At 40.6% G+C, this 25,197-nt stretch overlaps 1 protein-coding gene across 4 annotated transcripts in view; it reads left to right on the plus strand.

Annotated features, from left to right (window-relative positions):
• MGAT4A (alpha-1,3-mannosyl-glycoprotein 4-beta-N-acetylglucosaminyltransferase A) overlaps window positions 1-25,197 on the plus strand; it is a 119,537-nt gene that overhangs the window by 84,569 nt on the left and 9,771 nt on the right. For all 4 annotated transcript variants that reach the window (XM_034953693.2, XM_034953694.3, XM_055107625.2 and 1 more), the window contains exons 9-14: window positions 8,525-8,639; window positions 10,018-10,148; window positions 13,835-13,942; window positions 14,062-14,255; window positions 17,467-17,545; window positions 18,759-18,825. In XM_034953693.2, the coding sequence (XP_034809584.1) occupies window positions 8,525-8,639; window positions 10,018-10,148; window positions 13,835-13,942; window positions 14,062-14,255; window positions 17,467-17,545; window positions 18,759-18,825 (694 nt within the window). The remainder of the gene's footprint in view (window positions 1-8,524; window positions 8,640-10,017; window positions 10,149-13,834; window positions 13,943-14,061; window positions 14,256-17,466; window positions 17,546-18,758; window positions 18,826-25,197) is intronic.

Raw genomic sequence — 25,197 nt, forward strand, 5'->3', positions numbered from 1 at the left:
ACCAATTGAGATGATCATGTGTTTTTTTCCTCCATTTTGTTAATGTAGTATATGTTACACTGATTGATTTTTGTGTGTTGAACGATCCCTGTATTGCAGGTATAAATCCCACTTGGTTATGGTGTATATAATTCTTTTAATGTGCATTTTAATTCCATTTGCTAGTGTTCTGTTGAGGATTTTTGCATCAGGGATATTGGTCTGTAGTTTTCTTGTGTCTTTGTCTGGCTTTGGTGTCAGAGAAATGCAGGCCTCCTAGAATGTGTTTGAAAAGTGTTCCCTCTGTTTCAGTTCTTTGGAAGACAGCTGTTTGAGGAGGATTGATGTTAATTCTTCTTTAAGTGTTCAGCAGAATTTTCCAGTGAAGTTCTCTGGTCCTGGGCTTTTCTTTGCTGAGAGGTTTTTGATTACTGCTTTAATCCCCTTAGTTATTATAAGTGTGTTCAAAGTTTTTATTTCTCCATGATTCACCCATGGAAAGTTGTTTTTAGAGGTTTATCCATTTCTTGTAGATTATCCAATTTGTTGGCACATAATTGTTCCTAGTAGTCTCTTGTAATTCTTCTATTTCTGTGATATCAGTTGTTATGTTCCCTCTTTCATTTCTACTTTTAGTTATTTGAATCTTCTTTCTTTTTTTCTTAGCTAATCTAGCTAAGGGTTTATTAATTTTATTGATCTTTTCAAAAACCAACTCTAGGTTTCTTTGGGTTTTTTTCTGCTTTTTTTTCTATTTATTTTTTTTCTATTTATCTGATCTAATATTTTTTTTTCTCCCTTCTGCTAATTTTGGGTTTAGTTTGTTTCTTTTTTTCAATTTCCTTGAGGTATGAAGTTAGGTTGCTGATTTTGAGATCTTTCTTCTTTTTTTTAATGTAAATGTTTACTGGTATAAACTTCCCTCTTTGTATGGCTTTTGCTACATTTTGGTATATATTTTTTTGTTTTTGTTTCTTTCTGGATTTTTTTCTAAATCCCTTGTGATTTCTTCTTTGACCCATTGGTTGTTTAGGGGTGAGTTGTTTAATTTCCACACATTTGTGTATTTTCTGGGTTTACTTTTCTGCTATTGACTTCTAGTTTCATTTTGTTGTAGTGAGAGAAGATACATTGCATAGTTTTAGTCTTCTTAAATTTGTTGGCAGGCGGCACTGGCTCACATCTGTAATCCCAACACTTTGGGAGGCTGAGGTGGGCAGGTCACTTGAGTTCAGGAGTTCAAGAGTTCAAGACCAGTCTGGGCAACATGACGAAATCCTGTCTCTAATAAAAATACAAAAAATTCACTGGGCATGGTGGTGCATACCTGTAGTCCCACCTACTCGGGAGTCTGAGGTGGGAGTATCAGTTGAGCCCAGGAGATCGAGGCTACAGTGAGCCTTGTGCTCTCCAGCCTGGGTGACAGAGTGAAAACCTGTCTTAAAAAAAAATTGTTGGCTGGGCACGGTGGCTCACGCCTGTAATCCCAGCACTTTGGGAGGCTGAGGTGGGCGGATCACAAGGTCAGGAGATCAAGACCATCCTGGCTAACACGGTGAAACTCCATCTCTACTAAAAATACAAAAAATTAGCCAGGCGTGGTGGCGGGCGCCTAGTAGTCCCAGCTACTAGGGAGGCTGAGGCAAGAGAATGGCGTGAACCCAGGAGGTGGAGCTTGCAGTGAGCCGAGATAGCGCCACTGCACTCCAGCCTGGGCAACACAGCGAGACTCTGTCTCAAAAACAAACAAACAAACAAACAAAAAATTGTTGAGACATTATGGGGCCTAACATGTGGTCTGTCTTGGAGAATGTTCCATATGCTTTTGAGAAGAATGTGTATTCTGCTGTTGTTGGGATCAGTGTTCTTTATGTCTGTCGGGTCCGTTTGATTATAGTGTTGTTTAAGTCCGATGTTTCCTTATTGATCTTCTGTCTGATCTATCCATAACTGAAAGTAGAATATTGAAACCCCCTAGTATTATTGTGGTGGTGTTTGTTTCTTCTTTCAATTCTGTCAGTGTTGACTTCATATATCTGAGACCTCTATTATTAGGTGCATCTTTATTTAGAATTGTTATGTCTTTTCAGAGATTTGACTGACCCTTTTATTATTGTACAATGTCCTTCGTCTCTTGTGACAATTTTTGTCTTAAAGTCTTACTTTGTCGAAGTATGGCCATCCTTGTTTTCTTTCAGTTCTGGATTGCATGAATTATCTTTTTTCATTCTTTCACTTTTAACCTATGTGTGTCTTTTGATGTAAAGTAAGTTTCTTGTAGATAGTATATTAATGGATCTCATTAAAAATTTCCATTTGGCCTAACTGTGTCTTTTAATTGGGATGTTTGACCCATTTACATTTTTAGTGATTACTAATACAGAAAGACTTACTATTGCCATTTACTTTATTTTTTTGTATGTCTTGGAACTTTTTTGTCTATCTTTTCCTCTCTTGCTGCTTTCTTTTGTGTTTCGTTGATTTTTTAAAATTGTGACGTATTTTGATTTCCTTTCTATTTCCTTTTGTGTATATTCAATAGATACTCATTTTGTAGTTACCATTGCAATTACATATCTTAAAGTTATAACAGTCTATTTATTACTTCAATGACAAATAAAATCTCTACTCTTTTACATCTCTGTCTCCCCTGCACTCTATTTTACCAATGACACCAGTGACCGCTTTTTATATTGCATATACATTAACTCAGATTTATAATTATTGTTTGTGCATTTAGTCTTTAAGAAGTGATTTTAATGTAATTAAAAGATTTGAAAGGGGTACCAGATTTTAAAGTGATTCATGCACCTGCATTACCTTACTACGTCTATATTTATCTGTATATTTACCTTTACCAGGGAGTTTTATATTTTTATATGGTGCTTTATTACTGCTTATTGACCTTTCACTTCAACTTGAAAATGTTCCTTCAGCAGTAGGGCAGGTCTAGTGGTGATGAACTCACTCAGCTTTTGTTTATCTGGGAAAGTCTTAATTTCTTTCTTTCTTTCTTTTTGTTTGAGATGGAGTCTTGCTCTGTTCCCCAGGCTGGAGTGCAGTGGCACAATCCCAGCTCACTGCAGCCTCCACCTTGCTGCACCCAGCCTTAACATTCTTTTTTTCTTTTCTTTTTTTTTTGAGACGGAGTCTTGCTCTGTCGCCCAGGCTGAAGTGCAGTGGCGCGATCTCGGCTCACTGCAAGCTCCGCCTTCCGGGTTCACGCCATTCTGCCTCAGCTTCCCGAGTAGCTGGGGTTACAGGTGCCCACCACCACACCCAGCTAATTTTTGTATTTTTAGTAGAGATGGGGTTTCACCGTGTTGTTCAGGCTGGTCGCGAACTCCTGACCTCAGGTGATCCACCTGCCTCGGTCTCCCAAAGTGCTGGGATTACAGGTGTGAGCCACCGCGCCTGGCCTTCTTTACTTTTGAATTACAGTTTTGTCAGATATAATATTCTTGGCTGGCCAGTTTTTGTTTAGTATGTTTTAGCACTTTGAACATAGCATTCCACTCTCTTCTAGCCTATAATAAAGTTTCTGCTGGGAAATCTGCTGATAATCTAATAGACGTTATCTTGTATTTGTTGGGTCACTTTCCTCTTATGGCTTTCAAGATTCTTTGTGACTTTTGACAACTTCATTATGATTCTTCTTGGTGTAGATCAATTTATTGTAGTTGGGGTTCTTTGAACTTTTTGAATTTGTATGTCCATTTCTATCCTCATATTTGGGAAGTTCAAATAGGCTCTCTTCTCCTTGTAGAACTCTCATAATGTGTATGTTGTTTCACTTTGTGCTGTCCATAGGTCCCTTAGGGTATCATTATTTTTCTTTTATTCTTTTTTCTTTTTGCTCCTGTGCGTCAGTAATTTCAAAAGTCCTATCTTTAAGTTCACTGATTCTTTCTTCTGCCTGCTCAGGTCTGCTGTTTAGTCCTTCTAGTGAAATTTTCAATTCAGGTTTTATATTCTTCAGTTTTAGAATTTCTGTTTGGCTCTTTATAGTTTCTGTCTCTATTGATATTCTCATTTTGTTCATGCATCATATTCCAAATTTCATTTAGTTGTCTATCTCTGCTCTCTTTTAATTTACTGAGCAATCTTATGACAGTTATTTTGAATTACTGGGCAGTTCATATGTCTTCATTTCTTTGGGGTTGGTTTCTGGAGTTTTAACTTGTTCCTTTGGATATACCATATTTTTGTTTATTTGTATATCTTGTTTTTTGTTGTTGGGATCTTGGCATTTGAAAAATCAGCCACCTCTCCCAGTCTTTGCAGTTTGGTTTTGTAGTGGAAGGATTTTCTTCAGTCAGCCTAGTTAAAGACTCTGGAGCCCTTTGAGCCTTTTCTGGGGCCATGTCCTCTCTGCTTGTGGGTGTAATCTCCTAATTGAAGTTGACTGGTTTCTAGTCAGGAGCTCTGCAGCACTGTGGCCGTGTTGGTTTTGTAGTAAGCTGCAGTACTGGAGCTCCACCTAGTTTCTGTCTCTGGTACTGCAGCCTCTGGTGCCAACTGATGGCCTTTGTTCTTAGGTCCCAACCTGGTGCCCTGTTCCTGACAGATGAGACAGAAATCATTCCCTCTGGCTGCACTCGAAAAAGTCAAAAACATTGGGTATACACCAACTTCTTTCTCTCCTCAGGGAGAAGTCGGGAATTGAGTGTTTCCTCACTGTGGTCTGTGCCCAAGAGAGGGCCTCTGGCTGTGGAATGCTCAGATTTTAAATCTGTGTCTCGTGTGGGGAATGTGTCTTGTGTGTCTGGGTTTCCTGTTTCTGTCTTGCTGATGTCACTCTCACACAGCCCTCTTTTACAGTAGAGGATCATGCTGTATGTATTGTCTGATAACCTTTTTTGCTGTCACTTGACATATTGTTGATACGTACCTTGCTATGCCAGTAAATACAGATTGGTGTGATTTTTAATCCCTTCTTGAAGTCCTGTTATTCAGATATCATAATCAACCTTCTTGTTGGTCATTTAGATTGTTTCTAATTGTTCAGTTCTTTCAAAGTCAAATTCAATGAACATTCTTTTGTTTTTCAGAGACAGAGTCTGACTGTCACACAGGCTGGAGCGCAGTGGCACAGTCATAGCTCATGGCAGCCTCAAACACCTGGGCTCAAGTGATCCTCCTGTTTTAGCCTCCCAGGAAGCTGGGACTACAGGCATGCACCACCATACTGGGTTAATTTTTGTATTTCTTTTTGGTAGAGATGGGAGTATTGCTAAGTTGCCCAGGCTGGTCTTGAACTCCCAGCCTCAAATGATCCTGCTGCCTCTGCCTTCCAAAGAGCAGGGGTTACAGGTTTGAGCCACTGGTCCACTGGTGTCAGTGAGCATTTTTTTTTTTTTTTTTTTGGAGACAGGGTCTTCCTCTGTTGCCAAGGCTGGAGTGCAGTGGTGCAAACACAGTTCACAGCTCGCTGCAGCCTTGACCTGGGTCATATGATCCTGCCACCTCAGCCTCCTGTGCGGCTGGGGCCACAGGCATGCACCACCATGCCTGGCTAATTTTTTTTGTGTGACTTTTTGTAAAAACAGGGTCTCACTTTGTTGCCCAGGCTGTTTTTGTTTGTTTGTTCGAGACATAGTCTCCCTCTAGCCCAGGCTGGACTGCAATGGTGTGATCTCAGCTCACTGCACCCTCTGCCTCCCAGGTTCAAGTGATTCTCCTGCCTCAGCCTCCCAAGTAGGTGGGATTACAGGCCCTTGCCACCAGGCCTGGCTAATTTTTTGTATTTTTAGTGGAGACGGGGTTTCACCATGTTGGCCAGGCTGGTTTCAAACTCCTGACCTCAAGTGGTCCACCCGTCTCAGCCTCACAAAGTGCTGGGATTACAGGTGTGAGCCACCACACCCAGCCTGAACATTCTTAAAATAATCACATTTGCCCAAAAATTATGCCTCAGGAAAGAGGGAGTTGCTTTATATTCAAGTCTTCACATACGCTTATTATGTGGAATTCTCTCAGTGAGTTCATTGTCATCTACAGAGTATTAGTGGGAAAAACATATTAGCCTAAAAAGTTCTCAGTTAATGGTAGTTTTAAATGTTCATACAGGATAGATTTTACCTGTGACATTTTGTTGAAGACTAAGATGAGAGGTGATGTGGCAAAGGAATTTATTCCAGACGTCATAATTATCCCCGCGGGATATGACTCCAGGGTTGCATGGTTTGGGAATGTATCACATCCATGACTCTTAAAGAATGCTTTCCAAAAGGCAGTAGAGTCAGGGGTTACTTTGTGATTGTCATAGACATACCCCTTAGGGGAAAGGAAGATGCTGTGGCTTGGAATGGAGTTTCCACTGACAGCATCATACAGTTTCATAAAGTGCTTTATTGCAAAAAACTCTGAGTTGAACACGGTGCCTTCTGGAAAACTGATAGATGATGCAGGCACTTCACAGGTGGTGCTTGAGTAAGTCTTATGGTAGCGCATAAGAAAGCGTGTTACGGGCCGGGCGCAGTGGCTCACGCCTGTAATCCCAACACTTTGAGAGGCCAAGGCGGGTGGATCACCTGAGGTCAAGGGTTCGAGACCAGCCTGGCCAACATGGTGAAACCTCATCTCTACTAAAAATAGAAAAAAAATTAGCTAGGCGTGGTGGCGTGTGCCTGTAGTCTCAGCTACTTGGGGAGGCTGAGGCAGGAGAATCACTCGAACCCAGGAGGCAGAGGTTACAGTGAGCTGAGATTGTACCACTGCACTCCAGTGTGGGCAACAGAGGGAAACTCCATCTCAAAAATAAAAAATAAAAATAAAAAAAGAAAGCACATTACATCAGGCAGTCCCACCTCCAGCGAGGCTGAGAGTAATCAGTGGGTTCCATATGCCCGCCTCATTGCTGCATTATAAATTTAGCTCTCCAGCAGCTGTTCCACTTAAGGTTTCAGCATCCATTGATTATTTTTCCCTAGATCACTTATTTCATTAGCAGTTTCCAAGTGGTGCTTTCCTAATTCTGTAATTGCTAATGCTCTTAGCTTAGTTCTAAATGCTATGTTGAGTTCTTCTATAAAGAATTTTTCTTCCTTTATTAGATTACCTTGAAAAATAGTTCTTAAAGAAAGGCTGGAGTAAATGCTTGATTTCATTCTCTTACTAATTTTTAAAGTTGGTGCCTTAGCAATCTACAGTGGTGGCTGTTTTTAAAGTATCATTATGTTACCTATTGGGTACTATGTTCACCATTTGGGTGGTGGGCTCAATAGAAGCCCAAACCCCAGCATTATGCAATCTATCCATGTAACAGACCTGCACATGTATCCCCTTAAAAACAATGTATCATTATGAAGTCATGGATATTTAAAATACATTTGATTTGCCACAGTCCATTGCAATCATTATTCTTATTGATGCTTTCATTGGTACATCATAATCCAGTGGGAACCCTTTCAAATTGGCTTTTGTATCCTTTCTATATAAGTCCAGCAATCTTTTTGGGGGCTCAAGTGATCCTCCTGCCTTCCGAGTAGCTAGTATTACAGGTACCCACCCCCATGCCTGGCTAATTTTTAAATTTTTTGTAGAGATGAGGTCTTGCTCTGTTGCCTAGGCTCATCTTGAACTCCTGGGCAACTCAAGCCATCTACCTGCTTGGGCCCCCCGAAGTGCTGGGATTACAGGCGTGAGCCACTGTGCCTGGCCTCAGTAATTGTGATTGTTTCTTTGATGATTGGCACATCTTGCGCATTTCCTATCCCAGATCTGGAATCGATCATTTCTCTGAGGAGTGCTATTCCTCTTCAGGGTGTGTGGTATATAGAAACACAATCTGGGCGCTTAAAGGTGCTCATTGCTATTGTCTTGTTTTTGCTTCTAGGACTTTCAGCAAGAAAAAGTGTATTTTATTTTACAGAGGAAAAAAAAATCACACGTTTGTATTGATAGTTCCAATTCAAACTGGATTAAGATGTAAGATTTTAGGGTTATAATAAAATTATAGGACTTTTACTTAGCTTTTCAAATTTTTACGTGTATTTATTTTCTTTTATATTGAAAGCCTTGGTTTTCAATAATATCCTAATAATATAATTTTTTATTCTGTAATATACGTAAAATAGCTTCACAATATCAATACCATTATCACTACTAACAGTAAGACTACTAAATTCAGTTTAAACTTTCTTTGTGCTTTCTGCCCCATAGAATGTATCCTGATATCCTCCTTCTCTCTCTTTTTCCCCCTCCCTCCCCATAACTTCTGCTGTGATAAGACCTTTATCTTGTGCTCTCTCTGCCCCATCCACTCACATGTCAGCATCATTCCAGCTGTCTTACTTGGAAAGGATGTCCTCATTTTCCTCATTGTTATTTCCCATAGAAAGGAGTGGCTTAGTTGACTTACGATGTATTTCTTCCATTTTGTTTTCTTCACTTTCTTTTAATAATATCTAGCTTTATATTTTTATTGTTTTTACCATTGTCTTCTTCATTTTCATGATAAAGGTATGCTTGTATTTTTCCATAATAATATCCTTCTCTCAATACCTTTTTTGATGTATTAATATGATTGTTCAATTTTCTCTAGCTTGAAGATGATATTATTGTCAAACAAAATTATTTTAATACCATAAAAAATTTTGCACTTCAACTTTCTTCTGAGGAATGGATGATTCTAGAGTTTTCCCAGCTGGGCTTCATTGGTAAGAAAAGTGTCACACTTACCTACTTTTCATAAATAACTGTGACTCTCAGAATCTAAAACCAAGTAGCTACTTGTCCTAAAGATGTCTTTTTTTCCTATGGAAATGGGTTGTTTTAGAGAAAACTTAAGTTAGGTAAACCTCTTTGTATGACATGATGAAAGTCAACCCAGAATAGAATTTGGAGACTTCTAAGATTATTGTATTTACTGTAGCGTTCTTCACAATGCCAACCATGGTGCTGGTGAGCATGTTTGACTTTTTCTTCTCTGGCATTTCCAGCTCCTTTGTTAACATAAGATTGCAGTTCTTTTAAAAACAATACCACAAAGAGTTTTCTCATATAAATTCCTAGTATTTTCATGCAATGCATGAAGTCCTCATTCAGTGATTAATTTTTATTTGTTTTTCTCTTAACTAGTTGGGGCACTCATTTCTAAATGGTTTTTGGCTGATGTTTCAAAATTAGCCAGCTTAAGAGTATGTTTAAAGTTGGCCAGGCGCAGTGGCTCATGCCTGTAATCCCAGCACTTTGGGAGGCCGAGGCGGGTGGATCACCTGAGCTCAGAAGTTCAAGACCAGCCTGGCCAACATGGTGAAACCCTGTCTCTACTAAAAATACAAAAATTAGCCTGGCATGGTGGCAGACGCCTGTAATCCTAGCTCCCCGGGAGGCTGAGGCAAGAGAATTGCTTGAATGGGGGAGGTGGAGGTTGTAGTGAGCTGAGATCGCGCCCCTGCATTCCAGCCTTGGGGACGAGAGTGAGACTCAATCTAAAAAAAAAAAAAAAAAAGAAGAGTATGTTTAAAGTTGAAGAATTGAAGGAAATTTACAGGGTTCAAATAATATTGAGAGGATAACATTTCATCTCCTATGGTACTTTTTAACACTTTAAGCATTAGAGGCTGGACCTTTGACAATCTTGATCATTTAACTCAAAACTTAAAAGTCAAAAACCATCTTTACTTGCAAATGCTTTAGTGAAAACAAAATTAGGAGTCCTTATTTTTTGCATTTATTGATTTAGAATAAAATTTTTTACCTAAACCTCTCAATGTTAAATGGGAAGAATCTTAGACACGAAGGGAAAATCTCTGACTTGCTTTTTGAATGCTTTGGGCCAGTAGGTATACGATAGATTATTATAGTAACATCGGGAATTTACTATATCTGTTTACACCCAGGTGACGGCTCAAGAGAAAGTTTAGCCGAAGCAACTTTGTTTAATTTTGATAATACAAGTGGGGAAATTGTTTATGATGATTTATAGTTGAAAGCGCAAGCCTCAGTGTATGTCGTGGGCAAGATTTCATGAATGTAAGCCATTTGGGTGCTTGGTTTCTTCATTGCAGCTATTGACTGGGAATATCTTTTCAGGTAAAATGTTTCAAGCGCCGGATCTTACTCTGATTGTAGAATTCATATTCATGTTTTACAAGGAGAAACCCATTGATTGGCTCCTGGACCATATTCTCTGGGTGAAAGTCTGCAACCCTGAAAAAGATGCAGTAAGTTAATTCCTCACCAGAGTGGAGGGAGTTTCACTTCTGTATTTCGTGAAAGTGACTTTTAGAGATTTTGCAAATAAATAGTTAAATAGGTAGGTGATATAAAACTTCTTTCCTGAGCTGATAAAAAGTTTCTATATTAGAAGAACTTTTAGATAGCAGTGGAAGATCCTGTAAAGCAGGAAGCTGTTACAAGATGACGTACATTCTTTAAATTGCTGATAAATGTTTCTAGTGTTTGTAAGCCCTGGTGGTTTACTAACATTGGATGTAGATGTTGGTCATATCTGTTCTTGGCATGGGATACCATTTCAGTTTGTTTTCTTCATATTTCCTGTTCACTCTCTTTTTCCTTGTATACTGGGGACGATATTAGACCCTAACACATCTGTAAATGAGGAATAAAATAGAAGTAATAATTTTATACCAAAACAATGAGACGTTAAAGTACCTTTCAGCGTGTTACTCACAAAAAGCCAGTGTTCATAATAATATGATTACCTTTGGGATAATAGTTACAGTCAAGTAAGTGAATAATAATTTTTGCTTTGATCATTCAGATAGCATGTTATTACCATAGAGATCTTATTGTTAAGAGTAATTAGGCCAGGTGCAGTGGTTCACGCCTGTAATCCCAGCACCTTGGGAGCCCAAGACTGGAGGATCACTTGAGCCCAGAAGTTCAGGACAAGCCTGGGCAACATATCAAGACCCATCTCTACGAAAAAACAATGATTTTTTTTAAAAAGAGTAATTAGGTATGTTTTCCTTGTCCAATTTGAATTGTGTCTCTGAAAAAAACTATAGCTTTTAATTTATTTGATGTAAGCATAAACAATATGTAAAAGTACAAATTCTTAAAAATGTCCATTTTGATGTGTAATGATAAGTATCACTGTAAGAACATGTCATTATAGAGTTGACTTACCATTCATTGTAACAAATAAGCATTAGTTTGACTTCATAACCTTCTACTCCCTAGAATAGTTGGATCCTCATACCTGCTAGGTTTTAGGATACTACCTTCTGGTGTCTGTAGGCTATCATTGCATTCTGTTTAAAAAAAACCACAAAAATTTTAAAAAACCCCAACACATTCTTAGTTAGAGGAAATCATGGAATCTAGCAATGGCAGAGTATCTGTTTTCCGACAATTAGTTGAACATATAAATTGTTTTAAACAAATCATTTTTTAGAGATCTCAGTCCTTATGCACATTTTCACTGTGACTTACAGAAATTTTTATTATAGGACACAGAAAAAGTTAACGTCATCTTTAACCTCCTACAATACACTTGCATTCCATTCGTCCTGTGCAATTTTATTTAATATGTGGTTAGGTTCTAAAATGAGCCTGTGAGGTGAAAAAATCTATAGTAGAAATTAAAACCACAAAAACCCTCTAAATCCTCCATAAATTTGGGTACATGAACTTTTGGACGATTTCATCCATTCCTTCACCCTTCTGTAGTCCATGTTTTTCTGTGGCCTCTAATTCTTCAGTTGCTTCCCCTAGAATCTCGAGGGTGCTGTCGCCACATCCTTGACAGTGGCCCGGGAAACCCTTCGAATCATTTATACATTGTCCCAAAGGGTTATCAGCGTGGTTGGGCCCTTCGGCCAGAGTCCTTCCATTGCCACTGGAGTGACAGGCTGAGTTCCAGACACTGCCTCGGTGGTTTCGCTCTCTCCTCAACCTTGCGCTCCCCAGTCTTCTCTCTCGCTTGCCCTTTGCCCTTCCCTTTGACTCTTCCTCCCTTTCTTTCTCCTTCCACTTGAGTATTTGTGCAAAGAAAATACACTATTTCACCTTTATTGTAGTGTCAGTAATAATGCCAGTGAAGTGAAACCTCTTGAGAAGTAGGCATTTTAGCACCCAGTATATTATTAGAAGTCTTCTAAAGTGTAAATTTCTTTTTTTTTTTTTTTTTTTTGAGACAGAGTTTTGCTCTTGTCACCCAGACTGGAGTGCAATGGCGCAGTCTCAGCCCACTGCAGCCTCTGCCCCCAGGTTCAAGCGATTCTTCTGCCTCTCAGCCTCCTGAGTAGCTGGGACTACAGGCATGGGCCACCACGCCTGGCAAATTTTTATATTTTTAGTAGAGACCAGGTTTCACCGTGTTGGCCAGAATGGTCTCAATCTCGTGACCTCATGATCCCCCAACCTCAGCCTCCCAAAGTGCTAGGATTACAGACGTGAGCCACCAAGCCTGGCTGCTAATTTTTGTATTTTTTTTTTCTTTTTTTTCTTTTGTGAGACGGAGTCTCGCTCCGTTGCCCAGGCTGGAGTGCAGTGGCGCGATCTCGGCTCACTGCAAGCTCCGCCTCCCGTGTTCACGCCATTCTCCTGCCTCAGCCTCCTGGATAGCTGGGACTACAGGCGCCCGCCACCACGCCCGGCTAATTTTTTTTTTTTTTTTTGTATTTTTAGTAGAGATGGGGTTTCACCGTGTTAGCCAGGATGGTCTCGATTTCCTGACCTCGTGATCCGCCCGCCTCGGCCTCCCAAAGTGCTGGGATTACAGGCGTGAGCCACTGCGCCTGGCCAATTTTTGTATTTTTAGTAGAGACAGGGTTTCACCACGTTGGCCAGGCTGGTCTGAAACTCCTGACCTCAGGTGATCCATCTACCTTGGCCTCCCAAAGTGCTGGTATTGCAGGCGTGAGCCACCGTGCCCAGTCAAGTGTAAATTTCTTACAAAGATGTGTTTTTTGATTTTTTTTGGCCCCAAATTTTGTAAGTTATTGAAAATGAAAAGTCTAAATAAATATTTGTCAAGGTGGCCCTCGGTGTTGCACAGCCTTCACACGCCAGGCCCATGCATGAGGACAGGTTGAGATGGAACGTCTGGACCGTGGGGCACTACGAGTTGAAACATAGGTGTCCCTTCCTGTGTTGACAGAGATTGTCTGTGGAATTTTTAATATCATTTACTTGCTTCTAGGCAAATGATTGCCTCACATTTTCAAGTTGCTTTCATGCAACAAAATGCGCCATTTATAATTTGCAAATTCATTATATTATTAAATAAAAAATATTTTGTATATTTGAACTAACCCCCTCGTCTATAGTTTATTCATTTTAATATTAAAAGTCAAATCTTTGTTGACATGTGTTGAAGGATGGTTGAAATTAAATCCTTCACTCTTCCCTTAACTATGCTTATTTTAAATTTCTGGATCATGACTGTTTATCAAGGAAGTAGCAAATCTATTAGTGCCTCAAAGACTAGAAAAAAATATGATTTGTAATTATGACTTGAAGTTGTTTTCTTTTCAATCTTGTTGTTGTTGTTTGTTTGTTTGTTTTTGTGACAGAGTTTTACTCTGTCACCCAGGCTGGAGTGCAGTGATGCGATCTCGGCTCACTGCAACCTCTGCCTCCTGGGTTCAAGCGATTCTCCTGCTTCAGCCTTCCAAGTAGCTGGGATTATAGGCTTGCACACCTGGCTGATTTTTGTGTTTTTAGTAGAGATGGGGTTTCACCATGTTGGCCAGACTGGTCTCAAACTCCTGACCTCAGGTGATCCACCTGCCTTGGCCTTTCAACATGCTGGGATTATAGGCATGACCCACCGCGCCCAGCCCTTCTTTTCAATATTTTAATAAAGGACTTCTCATTTTCCAGGTGAGGGCAAGATTTCACTTTATTATGCAACACTAACGTGATTTTTTTAAATATTTAGAAACATTGTGATAGACAGAAAGCAAATCTGCGAATTCGCTTCAGACCTTCCCTTTTCCAACATGTTGGTCTGCACTCATCACTATCAGGAAAAATCCAAAAACTCACGGTTGGTGACTTAATTTTATTTTCTCATGAACATACAACTTGTTATTTAAGTTATAATTATTGTTTTTCTTCTTAAATAAGCTGTGTATTATTTAATAGCATATATGTCTTTGCTCCCAGGATAAAGATTACATGAAACCATTACTTCTTAAAATCCATGTAAACCCACCTGCAGAGGTATCTACTTCCTTGAAGGTCTACCAAGGGCATACGCTGGAGAAAACTTACATGGGAGAGGATTTCTTCTGGGCTATCACACCGATAGCTGGAGACTACATCTTGTTTAAATTTGATAAACCAGTCAATGTAGAAAGGTTGGTGATTATTGAAATGTATGTGATCTTACAATTTGGATCTCTTATTCGTAATGTGATTTATAATAGATTTTTGTGTGTGTGCCTGACAGATGTGGGGACACAGTGGGGCCCAAAATGTTGGGCTTTAAATTACATGTAAAACAACTCCATAATAAAACGAGTATGTTGTTTTCAGATGTAATGTCGACATTTAACACGTTTGGTGAACTTCATTGGTATTTCTGGACTTAGTATATCTAGTATAATTTTTTAATACTTTTTTGCGGAACTCTCGAAAATCTTAAATTAGTGTTTATGTCTTTATCCTGGTATGTCCCTTGAAAATTGATCTGGAGCTAGTTGATTAGCCCAGCAATTTGGTTGAAATGATAAATTTGACAGAGTATGACTATTCTTAGTCAATGGTTTTACAAATGCTAGGTTATTTTTGGTACACCAGGGAGAAATTTACAGCCATTTTATGTTTTTGAGCATTTATGTTCATTTTACAAAATTTAGGACTTTCTTCCTTTTTTTTTTTTTTTTGAGACAGTCTCGCTCTGTCGCCCAGGCTGGAGTGCAATGGTGCAATGTAGCTCATTGCAACCTCCACCTCCTTGGTTCAAAAGATTCTCCTGCCTCAGCCTCCGAAGTAGCTGGGATTACAGGTACCTGACACCACACCTGGCTAATTTTTTTGTATTTTTAGTAGAGACAGGGTTTCACCATGTTGGCCAGGCTGGTCTCAAACTCCTGACCTCAGGTGATCCACCCATGTCTGCCTCCCAAAGTACTGGGATTATAGGCGTGAGCCATTGTGCCTGGCCTGTTTTTAATTTAATAGTCGTGATTCCTTCAGTCCTTCTTCAGGTTTGGGTGTGTTCCCCAGATTGGCAGTGGCATACCTAAAGGAACATAGTTCCCCACTCTGTGGTGTTTCCTTTTATGTGTCCCAATGGGAGGGCCAATTTGATTTTTAGAATCCACCAGAAATCATTTTTAGTAATTCTATTTGAGGTGGTCAGAAACAATTTAGAGCTGTGATACAATGTTACTAATTTTCTTTTGTTACTCTAAACTGACTCCAAAGAGGAATTTAAGTTTTAAAAGTGTTTTAAGCATTGGAAATACCACTGGAAGAACATACAGAAATAGTTTTGAATAATATTTTGCACTTGCATGAGCATTTATTTGTTTTGCTGTTAAAGTTCATTTTTATACTATTAGTAATACTCTGCACTTTGAGATATTGTTTACCACTCAGAGAGCCAGCATAGAATTAGAAACAGCATAGATGTCCATTAGTATGTGTTTGGTTAAATAAAATGATATTGCCACGCAGTGGAATGCTATAAGCAGTCATCAAAAATATTGACGTAGATTAGTATGTATTGACATGAAAACTTTCTTAGATATATACTAAGTGGGGTAAAAAGCAAATTTTATAACTTTATAGAATATCCTTATAGATCATTTTATAGATTATAGCATTATATGTGTATAGGATTCTAGAATATATAGCATTCTATATAGAGAGGATAGAATTATAGATTATAGAAGGATTTTTTGAAAAATAAAAACAATGTTTTACATATATTATGTACATAGAACAAATCTGCAAAAAATCTATCAAACTGTTAATAGAGGTGAGATAACAGGGACAGTTTCACTTGATACATTTATTTTGTGTGCTTTTTCCCTCAACAATCAATTTCTTTTTCTTAGTCTTTGACTTTTGAGAAAGTATAGATTCACACGCAGCTGTAAGAAGTAAAACTGAGGCATCCTGTGTACCTATCACCCCACTTGCCCAAGGGTAGCATCTTGCAGACTGTGGTTTTGACACCAGTATATCAAGATAAGGACCGTTTCTATCACCCCAAGAATTCCCACGTAACCTTTTACAGCCATATCTACTGGCCCGCCGCTGTAACTGTATCGTAACCATACTGTGACTGGCTGAGCATTTTGAATGTGCAGGGGACTTTTTGTCAGTTCTCCTGAACTGATTGGAGCAGTCCTCTGAGGTAGATGGGACTATCTGCATTATAGAAGAAACTCAGGCTCAGAAAGCTGAGGAAACTCGTGAAAGGTGACAATTCTAGTAAGTGAGAGACCCAGGATTTGGACTCAGGTCTTTCTGACTCCTAAGCCTAAACTTTTAACCATGCAACTGAACTAAAGTTAGGTTTAGATTCAGACATACTTTGCATGTCTTATCTAGTTTCCTCCCTTCCCCACACCCTGAGAACGCATACGCATACTTACTAGTTTGTTTTCAGAGTATCAAAAACAGAGTATTATACTCACACTCAGAAAGTATTTTAGATCTGTCACCATATATCGATAATTAGTCATTCTTCAAATGCTTTTTTAATATTGATATTCAGATATTTTAAGAGGTTAATTTACTTCTAGTCTACTAATATTAAAGTTATTTGTATTGGATAGAACTAGTCTTTGTTTCTTTTATTATTATTATTTATTACTATTATTATTATTATTATTTAGAGATGAGTTCTTGCTGTGTTACCCAGGCTGGAGTGCAGTGGCACAGTCACGGCTCACTGTAGACGACACCTTCCAGGCTAAACTCAAGCAATCCTCTCACCTTAGCTTCCTGAGTAGCTGGGACTACAGGTACATACCACCATGCCTGGCTAATTTTTTAATTTTTTGTAGCGACGAGGTCTCACTGTGTTGCCCAGGCTGGTCTTGAACCCCTGACCTCAAGTGATCCTCCTACCTCGGCCTCCCAAAGTGCTGGGAGTACAGGTGTGAGCCACCACGCCCAGCCTAGAACTGGTCTTTGGACATGCCATGACTACTGGTTGTCCTAGTGAAGTTTTTTTCTGATGTAAGATACAGCAGTATTATATAGGTGTTATAATTTTCTGGCAAGAGGTTTAAATATTTAAAGCATTATAGACAGTGACATAAAACTCATCCTTTTTGAAAATATCTAGGTACCTTATTATGTTAAGCAGCAAACATAATTGTTTCTGACAGAAGGAATGAACTTATCACCTAGGAGTCATGCTCTTAAGTTTCTAAGTTCCCTACAACCATTCAGAACACATACTGTGCAGTTATTACAAGCTCTAGCGTTGTCAACTTTGCTTGCTTAGAGTCTTGTTTAGAAAAGCTGACTCTGAGGTAAGGTCATTTTCTTGAATCTTTGTAAAATCTAGCCCGACTTGTGTTTTTATTTTGATGTTTGTATTTTCAGTTATTTGTTCCATAGCGGCAACCAAGAACATCCTGGAGACATTCTGCTAAACACAACTGTGGAAGTTTTGCCTTTTAAGGTATGACTGCTATTTCCTCTTACCTTTCCCTAACAACTAATACTAGTAGACTTAGCTTGAAGCTTTTCTTGTTTTTAAGGGGAAAGAAAATTCTCATGATTTGCAGGACTCAGTGGTGAATAATATTAATTTGTTTTGAAATATGAAGCACTTTTATATTTGACGAGTGCATTTAACCCATTCATAGAAAGAGCCTTCATTTTGTTTTATCTTGGAAAGTAACAGGCCAGACCCGGTGGCTCACGTCTGTAATCCCAGCACTTTGGGAGGCTGAGAGGGGTGGATCATTTGAGGTCAGGAGTTCAAAACCAGTCTGGCCAACATGACAAAACCCCATCTCTACTAAAAATACAAAAATTAGCCAGGAATCGTGGCATGCGCCTGTAATCCCAGCTACTCGGGAGGCTGAGGCACGAGAATCACTTGAACCTGGGAGGTGGAGGTTACAAATAATATGAACGTTTCTACTAGAAAAAGAAATGAATCATTGTTTTATTTTATTTTATTTTATTTTTTGAGACAGAGTCTCGCTCTGTCACCGGCTGGAGTGCAGTGGTGCCATCTTGGCTCACTGCAACCTCTGCCTCCCAGGTTCAAGTGATTCTCCTGCCTCAGCCTCCCGAGTAGCTGGGAGTATAGGCGCGTGCCACTATGCCCAGCTAATTTTTGTATTTTAGTAGAGACTGGGTTTCACCACTGGCCAGGATGGTCTTGATCTCCTGACCTCGTGATCCACCTGCCTCGGCCTCCCAAAGTGCTGAGATTACAGGCATGAGCCACTGCGCCCGGCCTGAATCATTGTTTTCTTTAGTGTTTACTTGCTGTTTGTATTTTGAGTCCAAAGTCTATGTGTTTTTAATGCCTGTTAATTAATACACAATTTAGTTTATTGGTCTCTAAGGAATCCTTAGATTTCTTTCAAGTTAACTACACAGTTCTTCTATAGTTTTAATAGAAAATACTGTTCTGTTTAATTGATTTAATGTTTCATTTCCAACCACCAATATATTATATACAGATTCAAACGATGGCTTAAGAAAACATCTTTTATTATTAATCTAATAAGTTTTTTAAAGTTCAAGACTGAGATGATATTTCTCTTTTTAGGGATAGCTGTGTTACAAATGCCACTTCATCTATATTAAGATATATTAATAACTTAGGTTAAATAGAAAGAATTATTTTTGAAATTAATGCTTTTGTTTTATTTTAGAGTGAAGGTTTGGAAATAAGCAAAGAAACCAAAGACAAACGATTAGAAGATGGCTATTTCAGAATAGGTAATATCTACTTTAGTAAAATGGCCTTTATTTTTCTGGACTTACTCCTAAAGTACTTTTAAGTTCTTTTCAGATGTTAAGCAACTTGAGGATTACAATTACCAGTGTCCTCCAGGTTTTATGTGTGCTGTGTTGTAGTACTTGCTTTTATTATTTGATCCAAGTAGGATTTCATATCACAGATTGGGCTGTCTTTCTCGCTCCTTCCGTGCTGTGTGTCGTGCTCTTGTTGATGCTCCCTGATAGAGAGTCTGCCTGCACTGCCTCCTGCTGGAAGGGTTTATCTCCTCTCCAGTCTCAGCTCACATTGACAGGCCAGAATCTGTGCTTCGGGCCCCTTCCCTCCTCCCCAGCGTCACATCTATGTTGAGATGTCCACTGACATAGCCTTATACCTGGCAGCCACATAGCCGTCTACCACAAGCGTCTGTAACACACATTTCTTTATTGATCGCCAGTTTTTGCTGTCCCTATCCATCTAGTTGCCTAAGCCTAACCTGGGAGGCACCCTGAAGACTGCCCTCTTCTTACTGTCCATTAGCACAGATCTGTCCGTTTTTCATCTGACAGTCTTGAGTCACCCTGTCTGTGAGGGGCAGGCTGCTCTGTGCCTCCAATTCAGAGCCAGGGGAGGGACTGCATCTCGCCGTGGCTTTCCTGTGGCTCTCTAGAGCCACTGCAGTTACTTTTCTGAAACGTAACTAGAACCCTGAGGCCTTTTTGTTATCTGATGCCTTAGCTCCCACCCACCTTCACATCTGTGACTTTCTCTCATTCTTTCTCTCCAGCCCTGAGACTGTTGTTCCTCTGATGAAGGCCCCACACTCTCCGGGCAGCCACATCTCTAGCCATTTTCTCTGTCTGAAATGATTGGTCAATTATTTTTCCTTCTAATAAATGCTTTTGCACCCTTAATCTGCCCATTTAATGGCCTCACTTCCCTGCTCTTCAGATCCCCCCGTATGTGCCTTTGCTGTGTGGTTGTGTTGTTCCATAGCTCCGTTCTGTGTGCTCCCCCTGGAGAGGGAGGGGCCGTGTCTCTCCTGTGTGTCCCGTAGTTAACACAGGGCCTGTCACTTGGTAGACACTGACTCAATAAATAACTGTACATTTTCTTTTGCTTAAAACAAATGAATGCTTCTCTTAGTATTAGACAAGAGCAAATATTGGTAAATTGATATTGTAGGTCTATAGGATAGATACATTTTTAAGCCCTTTCTAGAACAGTTTTACCTTTGGTAAGTATCATTCAGCCATTGCTAAGAGGCTTGCACAATAACCCTGGCTACTTCCTTTATAGTTTTGGTGGATGAATGATTTTTATATTTGGGCTGTACCTTAGCCCATCTCTGGAAATATACACAAAATCAGCTGAGTATCTGAGACATTTATTACCCCATTACCTGTCACTTATTAAATTTCTGAAAATGGTATGTTCTAGATTATGAAAGTAGCATAGGAAATAGAGACATCTATATTAAATATCTCTATAGTAATTGAAGAAAATGACCATCTAAAATATCAACTCATATGTTCTTAGAACGAGAAGTGAACTTCTGCATCATCAGCCTAGGACCTTGTGTAATCAAACAGAACAGAACTAAAGAGCAACTGATCTTTTTTCAACTGAATGTAGAACATTCTGCTTCCTTAAGAAGTCTTCTTTAATAGAATTGTGTGTGAGGAGCTTCCTTGACCCTCTCGTTAGCAAAACAATTATAACTGGTGAAAATTATTTTTAAAAAACTATTTTAAATCTGTGAAGATTGTCCTAAGGGCTTGCAGCAAATGGAGCAACATTTATTCATGAGAATCTCCCAGATCTCGGGGAGGGAGCCAGGACCAGCCTTATCACTCATAGTACCCCAGCTCGGGGAGACAGAAGCTCACCCCAGCTAAGGGAGACAGAAGCTCTGCCCTGTGCAGGTACAACCAGGAACACTGGACTCTCCTGCCAGCTTCTAGTCTAGGGCTGTGGCATCTGCCCAGGAGGGTCAGGCTGCCAGCATCTGTCCTTACCCCCAACTCTGTTGCAGAAGCTCTGTTCCAGACAAGAGCAGCTGATGAATCTGGGCAGAACTCTGCCCCAGGCACAGCAGGGTGAGAATACTTGGCCCTGATCACCGATGTCCTAACTCACTGCCCCAGTCCAGTCAGTAGCAGAAGCCAGCCAAGAAAACCAAGGCTTGACTGGGTGCAGTGGCTCACGCCTGTAATCTCAGCACTTTGGGAGGCCAAGGTAGGCAGATCACCAGCTCAAGAGTTCAAGACTAGCCTGGCCAACATGGTGAAACCCTATCTCTAGTAAAAATACAAAAATTAGCCAGGTGTGGTGGTGTATGCCTGTAGTTCCAGCTACTTAGTAGGCTGAGGCTGGAGAATTGCTTGAACCCAACCCAGGAGGTGGAGGTTGCAGTGAGCCAAGATTGCACCATTGCATTCCAGCCTGGGCCACTCTGTCTCAAACAAAACAAAACAAGACAAAAACCAAGGGCCACTGCCATGACCAGTGCTCAGATCCTAAAGCAAGGTGTCACTCCAAGAGAAGGGGCTGCTGTCCTTGCCAAGGACCCAGAGCAGTGGTGCAGAGATTGTCCCCAATGGAGAGGCAGGCCAGAAGAACAAAAAGCTCTAGTTCTCCCTAAAGAGGGGATGACTTACTTGAACCAGAATGTGGGGAAGTTCAGCCTAAGGGTGCTGTGGAATACAATGGAAATTTTAGTGTTAAGCAATTAGAGATGTTAGCTACAGACAAGCAAATTTGGATCCCAGTGGAAAGTTTAACGGGGAGAACTAGGGAAAGAGATGCTAGTAAGAGCCCTCTTGGCATGCAAACAAGCTGCTGTTGAGATGGGAAAAGTTCCCTTACCCACCTTTCGGGGCGTGTGATGGGGGTGTGGCTTGCTTCTTTGGTGCCCTACTGCTCAAACCCCTAGGGGAGCATGCAGAAGGGCAGGCTGTGGGGCTCTGACCCCATGGCAGTGTCTAGGGGTGAATGTTTACAGCTCCTGAGGTCCCAGCGGGCGTGTGTAACAGGGTGCTCTTTTAGTTTAGCTGTCCATAGGTGGCTTGTGTTTGTTAGTTCAATTAGACCCCCTGCCTATTTATTTATTTATTTATTTATTTATTTATTTATTTATTGGAGACAGAGTCTCGCTTTGCCGCCCAGGCTGAAGTGCAGTAGTGCAATCCCAGCTCACTGCAAGCTCCGCCTCCCGGGTTCAAGTGATTCTCCTGCCTCAGCCTCCCGAGTACCTGGGATTACAGGCGCCAGCCACCAGGCCTGGCTCATTTTTCTATTTTTGGTAGAGGCGGGGTTTCGCCATGTTGGCCAGGCTGGTGTTGACCTCGTGATCCACCGGCCTCGGTCTCCCAAAGTGCTGGGATTACAGGCGTGACCCACCGCACCAGCCATTAGACCCCCTGCCTTATCACAAGGACAGAAGCTTTCTGTATCCCGGGTTTCTTGCCTTGGTGTACCGGAAGAATTGGATCACACGTGGGCTTGGAAAATGAGTGCCAGGTTTTATTGAGTGGAAGTAGCTCTCAGCACATGGGGGAGCCAGAAGGGAGATGGTTTTCCCCTGGAGTCGGGCTGCCTAGGCTCTCCTCCGACTGCCCTGGCCAAATTCTGCGTCATTCCGCCCGTCGATGGCCTGCCAGCATCCGCGGGTGTGCTCTAACGCCCGCCCGTGTGCTTCCTTCCCCTCCACGTCCAGCCACTTGTGTGCCTGCCTGCTAGGGTCTCAGGGCTTTTATAGGCACAGTATGGGGACGTGGCAGGCCAGGGTGGTCTTGGGAAATGCAACATTTGGGTGGGAAGACGGAAATGCCTGTCCTCACCTAGGTCGGTGGGCGCAGGCCCGAGGGTGGAGCTCATGCCCTTCTCTACCCAGCACTTCCCTGCTCCCCTTCCATGTCGCCAAGACTGGCCCTGGAGAGGGGCCTGAATTTGAATTGGATCAGACTGGGTAGCAACTTATGTGTGCAGGCATTGGCAAGAACAGTAGACCATCAGCTGGCCATCAGTGGAGACCCGAGGGTTGATGGGGTGGGGGTTAGAAGAGTAGAGCGTGATCGCTAAGAATGGTCTTGTGGAAGAAATACTAGTTCTATTTCAGTGGGTTAAAGCTGCGAGACGGCAGAAGAACGTTCTGCAGAGACCCAGTGGGAGAAGGAAAGGGCCACTGGTCAGGCATGGCGGGCGGAGGGGAGCCACGGCTATAGCCCTTGGCCGTCCCTGTCAGTGCCAGGAGTGTGGGGTTCCAGTCACTCTGGTAATTTCCTTCACTTTTTCTCTTCTTTCCTGTCTTAATACTTACCTTCCAGACCATTGGGTTAAGGACAAAGGTTAAGTTTGTAGTTTGAAAAGTCATCACACACACACGGTACCAAATACAAATTTAAAAGGGTAGTCTTAAGTCTTCTTCCCTTTTCTTCCCTCTCCTACCCACTGCTTCTGAGAGGCAGTTCCCGTAATGATTTGTGTCCCTTCAGGAGTATTGTATGCATAAATAACAATATCTGGGTATGTTCTCTAAGAACAACACATCATCACACACAAATGATACGCCCTATAATCCAGTTTTACATCTCTTTTTTTCATGGAACAAAATGCCTATGTACATATGGAACATGAACATTTAAAAATATTTTAATAATAATAATATGCTGAGTACCTGTATCCACCCTCCAGCTTAAGATGTGCCAATTCAGCTGTCCTTCCCTAATAGCTTCTCTTCTCTTCTCCTTCTCCCCAAAGCTATACCCTAATAGCTTCTCTTCTCCTTCAACACCTGAATTTTATGGTTACCATTTCCATTTTTACTATGTATGGAATATATTCCTAAACAATGCACAGTGGGATTTTGCCTGTTTTCACGTTTGATATAAATATCTTTCTGTGGTCTACAGTTTGGTTTCTTCCCCCTCACAATTGTGAGATTCATCCACGTGAGTGTGTGTGTTTACGACTCATTCTTTTTCACTCCTGTATGGATGGATTCTCTGGATAGCACGATCTGTTCTCTGGTCATAAAGTTTGTGTCCATGTTTTTGCTGTAATAAACATGGCTGCTTTGAACACTTGTGCACATGTATGAGAGTTTCTCTACAATATAGACTTAGGAAGAGAAGCAAATCTTCAACTGCATTATCTTCAACTTTTTCTTCATTATTTGATTTATTTATTTATTTATAGATGGAGTCTTGCTCTGTCGCCCAGGGTAGAGTGCAGTGGCACAATCTTGACTCACTGCATCCTCCGCCTCCTGGGTTCAAGCATTTCTCTCTGCCTCAGCCTCCCAATTAGCTGGGATTACAGGCGCAGGCCACCATGCCTGGCTTAATTTTTGTATTGTTAGTAGAGACGGGGTTTCACCATGTTGGCTAGGCTGGTCTCGAACTCCTGACCTCAGGTGATCTGCCTGCCTCAGCCTCCCAAAGTGCCAGAATTACAGGTGTGAGCGACTGTGTCTGGCTTATTCTTTTTTATTTTTTCTTTGACTGAAGAAATTGGCTGCCTAAAATTCCCTTGTATCAGCATATTGTAATTTATTTGGCCAGGCTCCTAGTGATGGATACTTAGGTTGTTTGCAATCTTTTGCGGTAGTGTATGTACTGTTCTTATACATGGGAGAGGATAAATTGCTGGGCAAGAGTGTTTTGATGAGCTAGTTATCATTTGGTAATTATTTTTCTAATGAAATGAGCTCATCAGGTGACAGTATTCAATGTCGCATTGGTTAAAATGTTCCAAGTTTTGCAATATTTTTAAGATCTGAATCCCCTCCCTAATTCAATATTCAATAATAATTTTTGGTAGCACCTACCTGCTACCCAAGTCCAGCACCAAGTATGGACAAACTTCTATGAAATAAGTTTATTAATAATTTTTGAATAAAAGCATTACTTTGGAGGCTCATAGGTTCAACATTTACAATATAAATTAGTACAAGCCTGCTCTGCTGTGGTTTTCAATCTGAATGTACCTTATTTTATTATTAATCTATTAACTATGCTGTGAGACTGGACAATGGATTGCATAATGTAACAGCATGTGGTCAGCAAACTACGGTCCATGGGGCACATCTGGTCCTCCACCTGTTTTTGAATAGTCTGTGATCTAAGAACATTTTTTAAAAAGTCGTCTTTTTCTTTTTTTGTTTTTAAATGGCTAAAAAGGTAAAAAGAATACATTGTGCTATGTGAAAATTATATAAAATTCAGATTTCTGTGTCCATAAATAAAGTTTTTTTGGAAGACAGCCATGCTGATTTTCTAATGTAGTGTGTGTGTGTGTGCTTCTACTCTCCAACAGCAAAGATGAGTGAGTAGGTGCAGGAGAGATCGAGGTCATGCTCTCCCGGCTTT

This window comes from Pan paniscus, chromosome 12 (genome assembly GCF_029289425.2).
Source record: "Pan paniscus chromosome 12, NHGRI_mPanPan1-v2.0_pri, whole genome shotgun sequence".
Taxonomy (NCBI): Eukaryota; Metazoa; Chordata; class Mammalia; order Primates; family Hominidae; genus Pan; species Pan paniscus.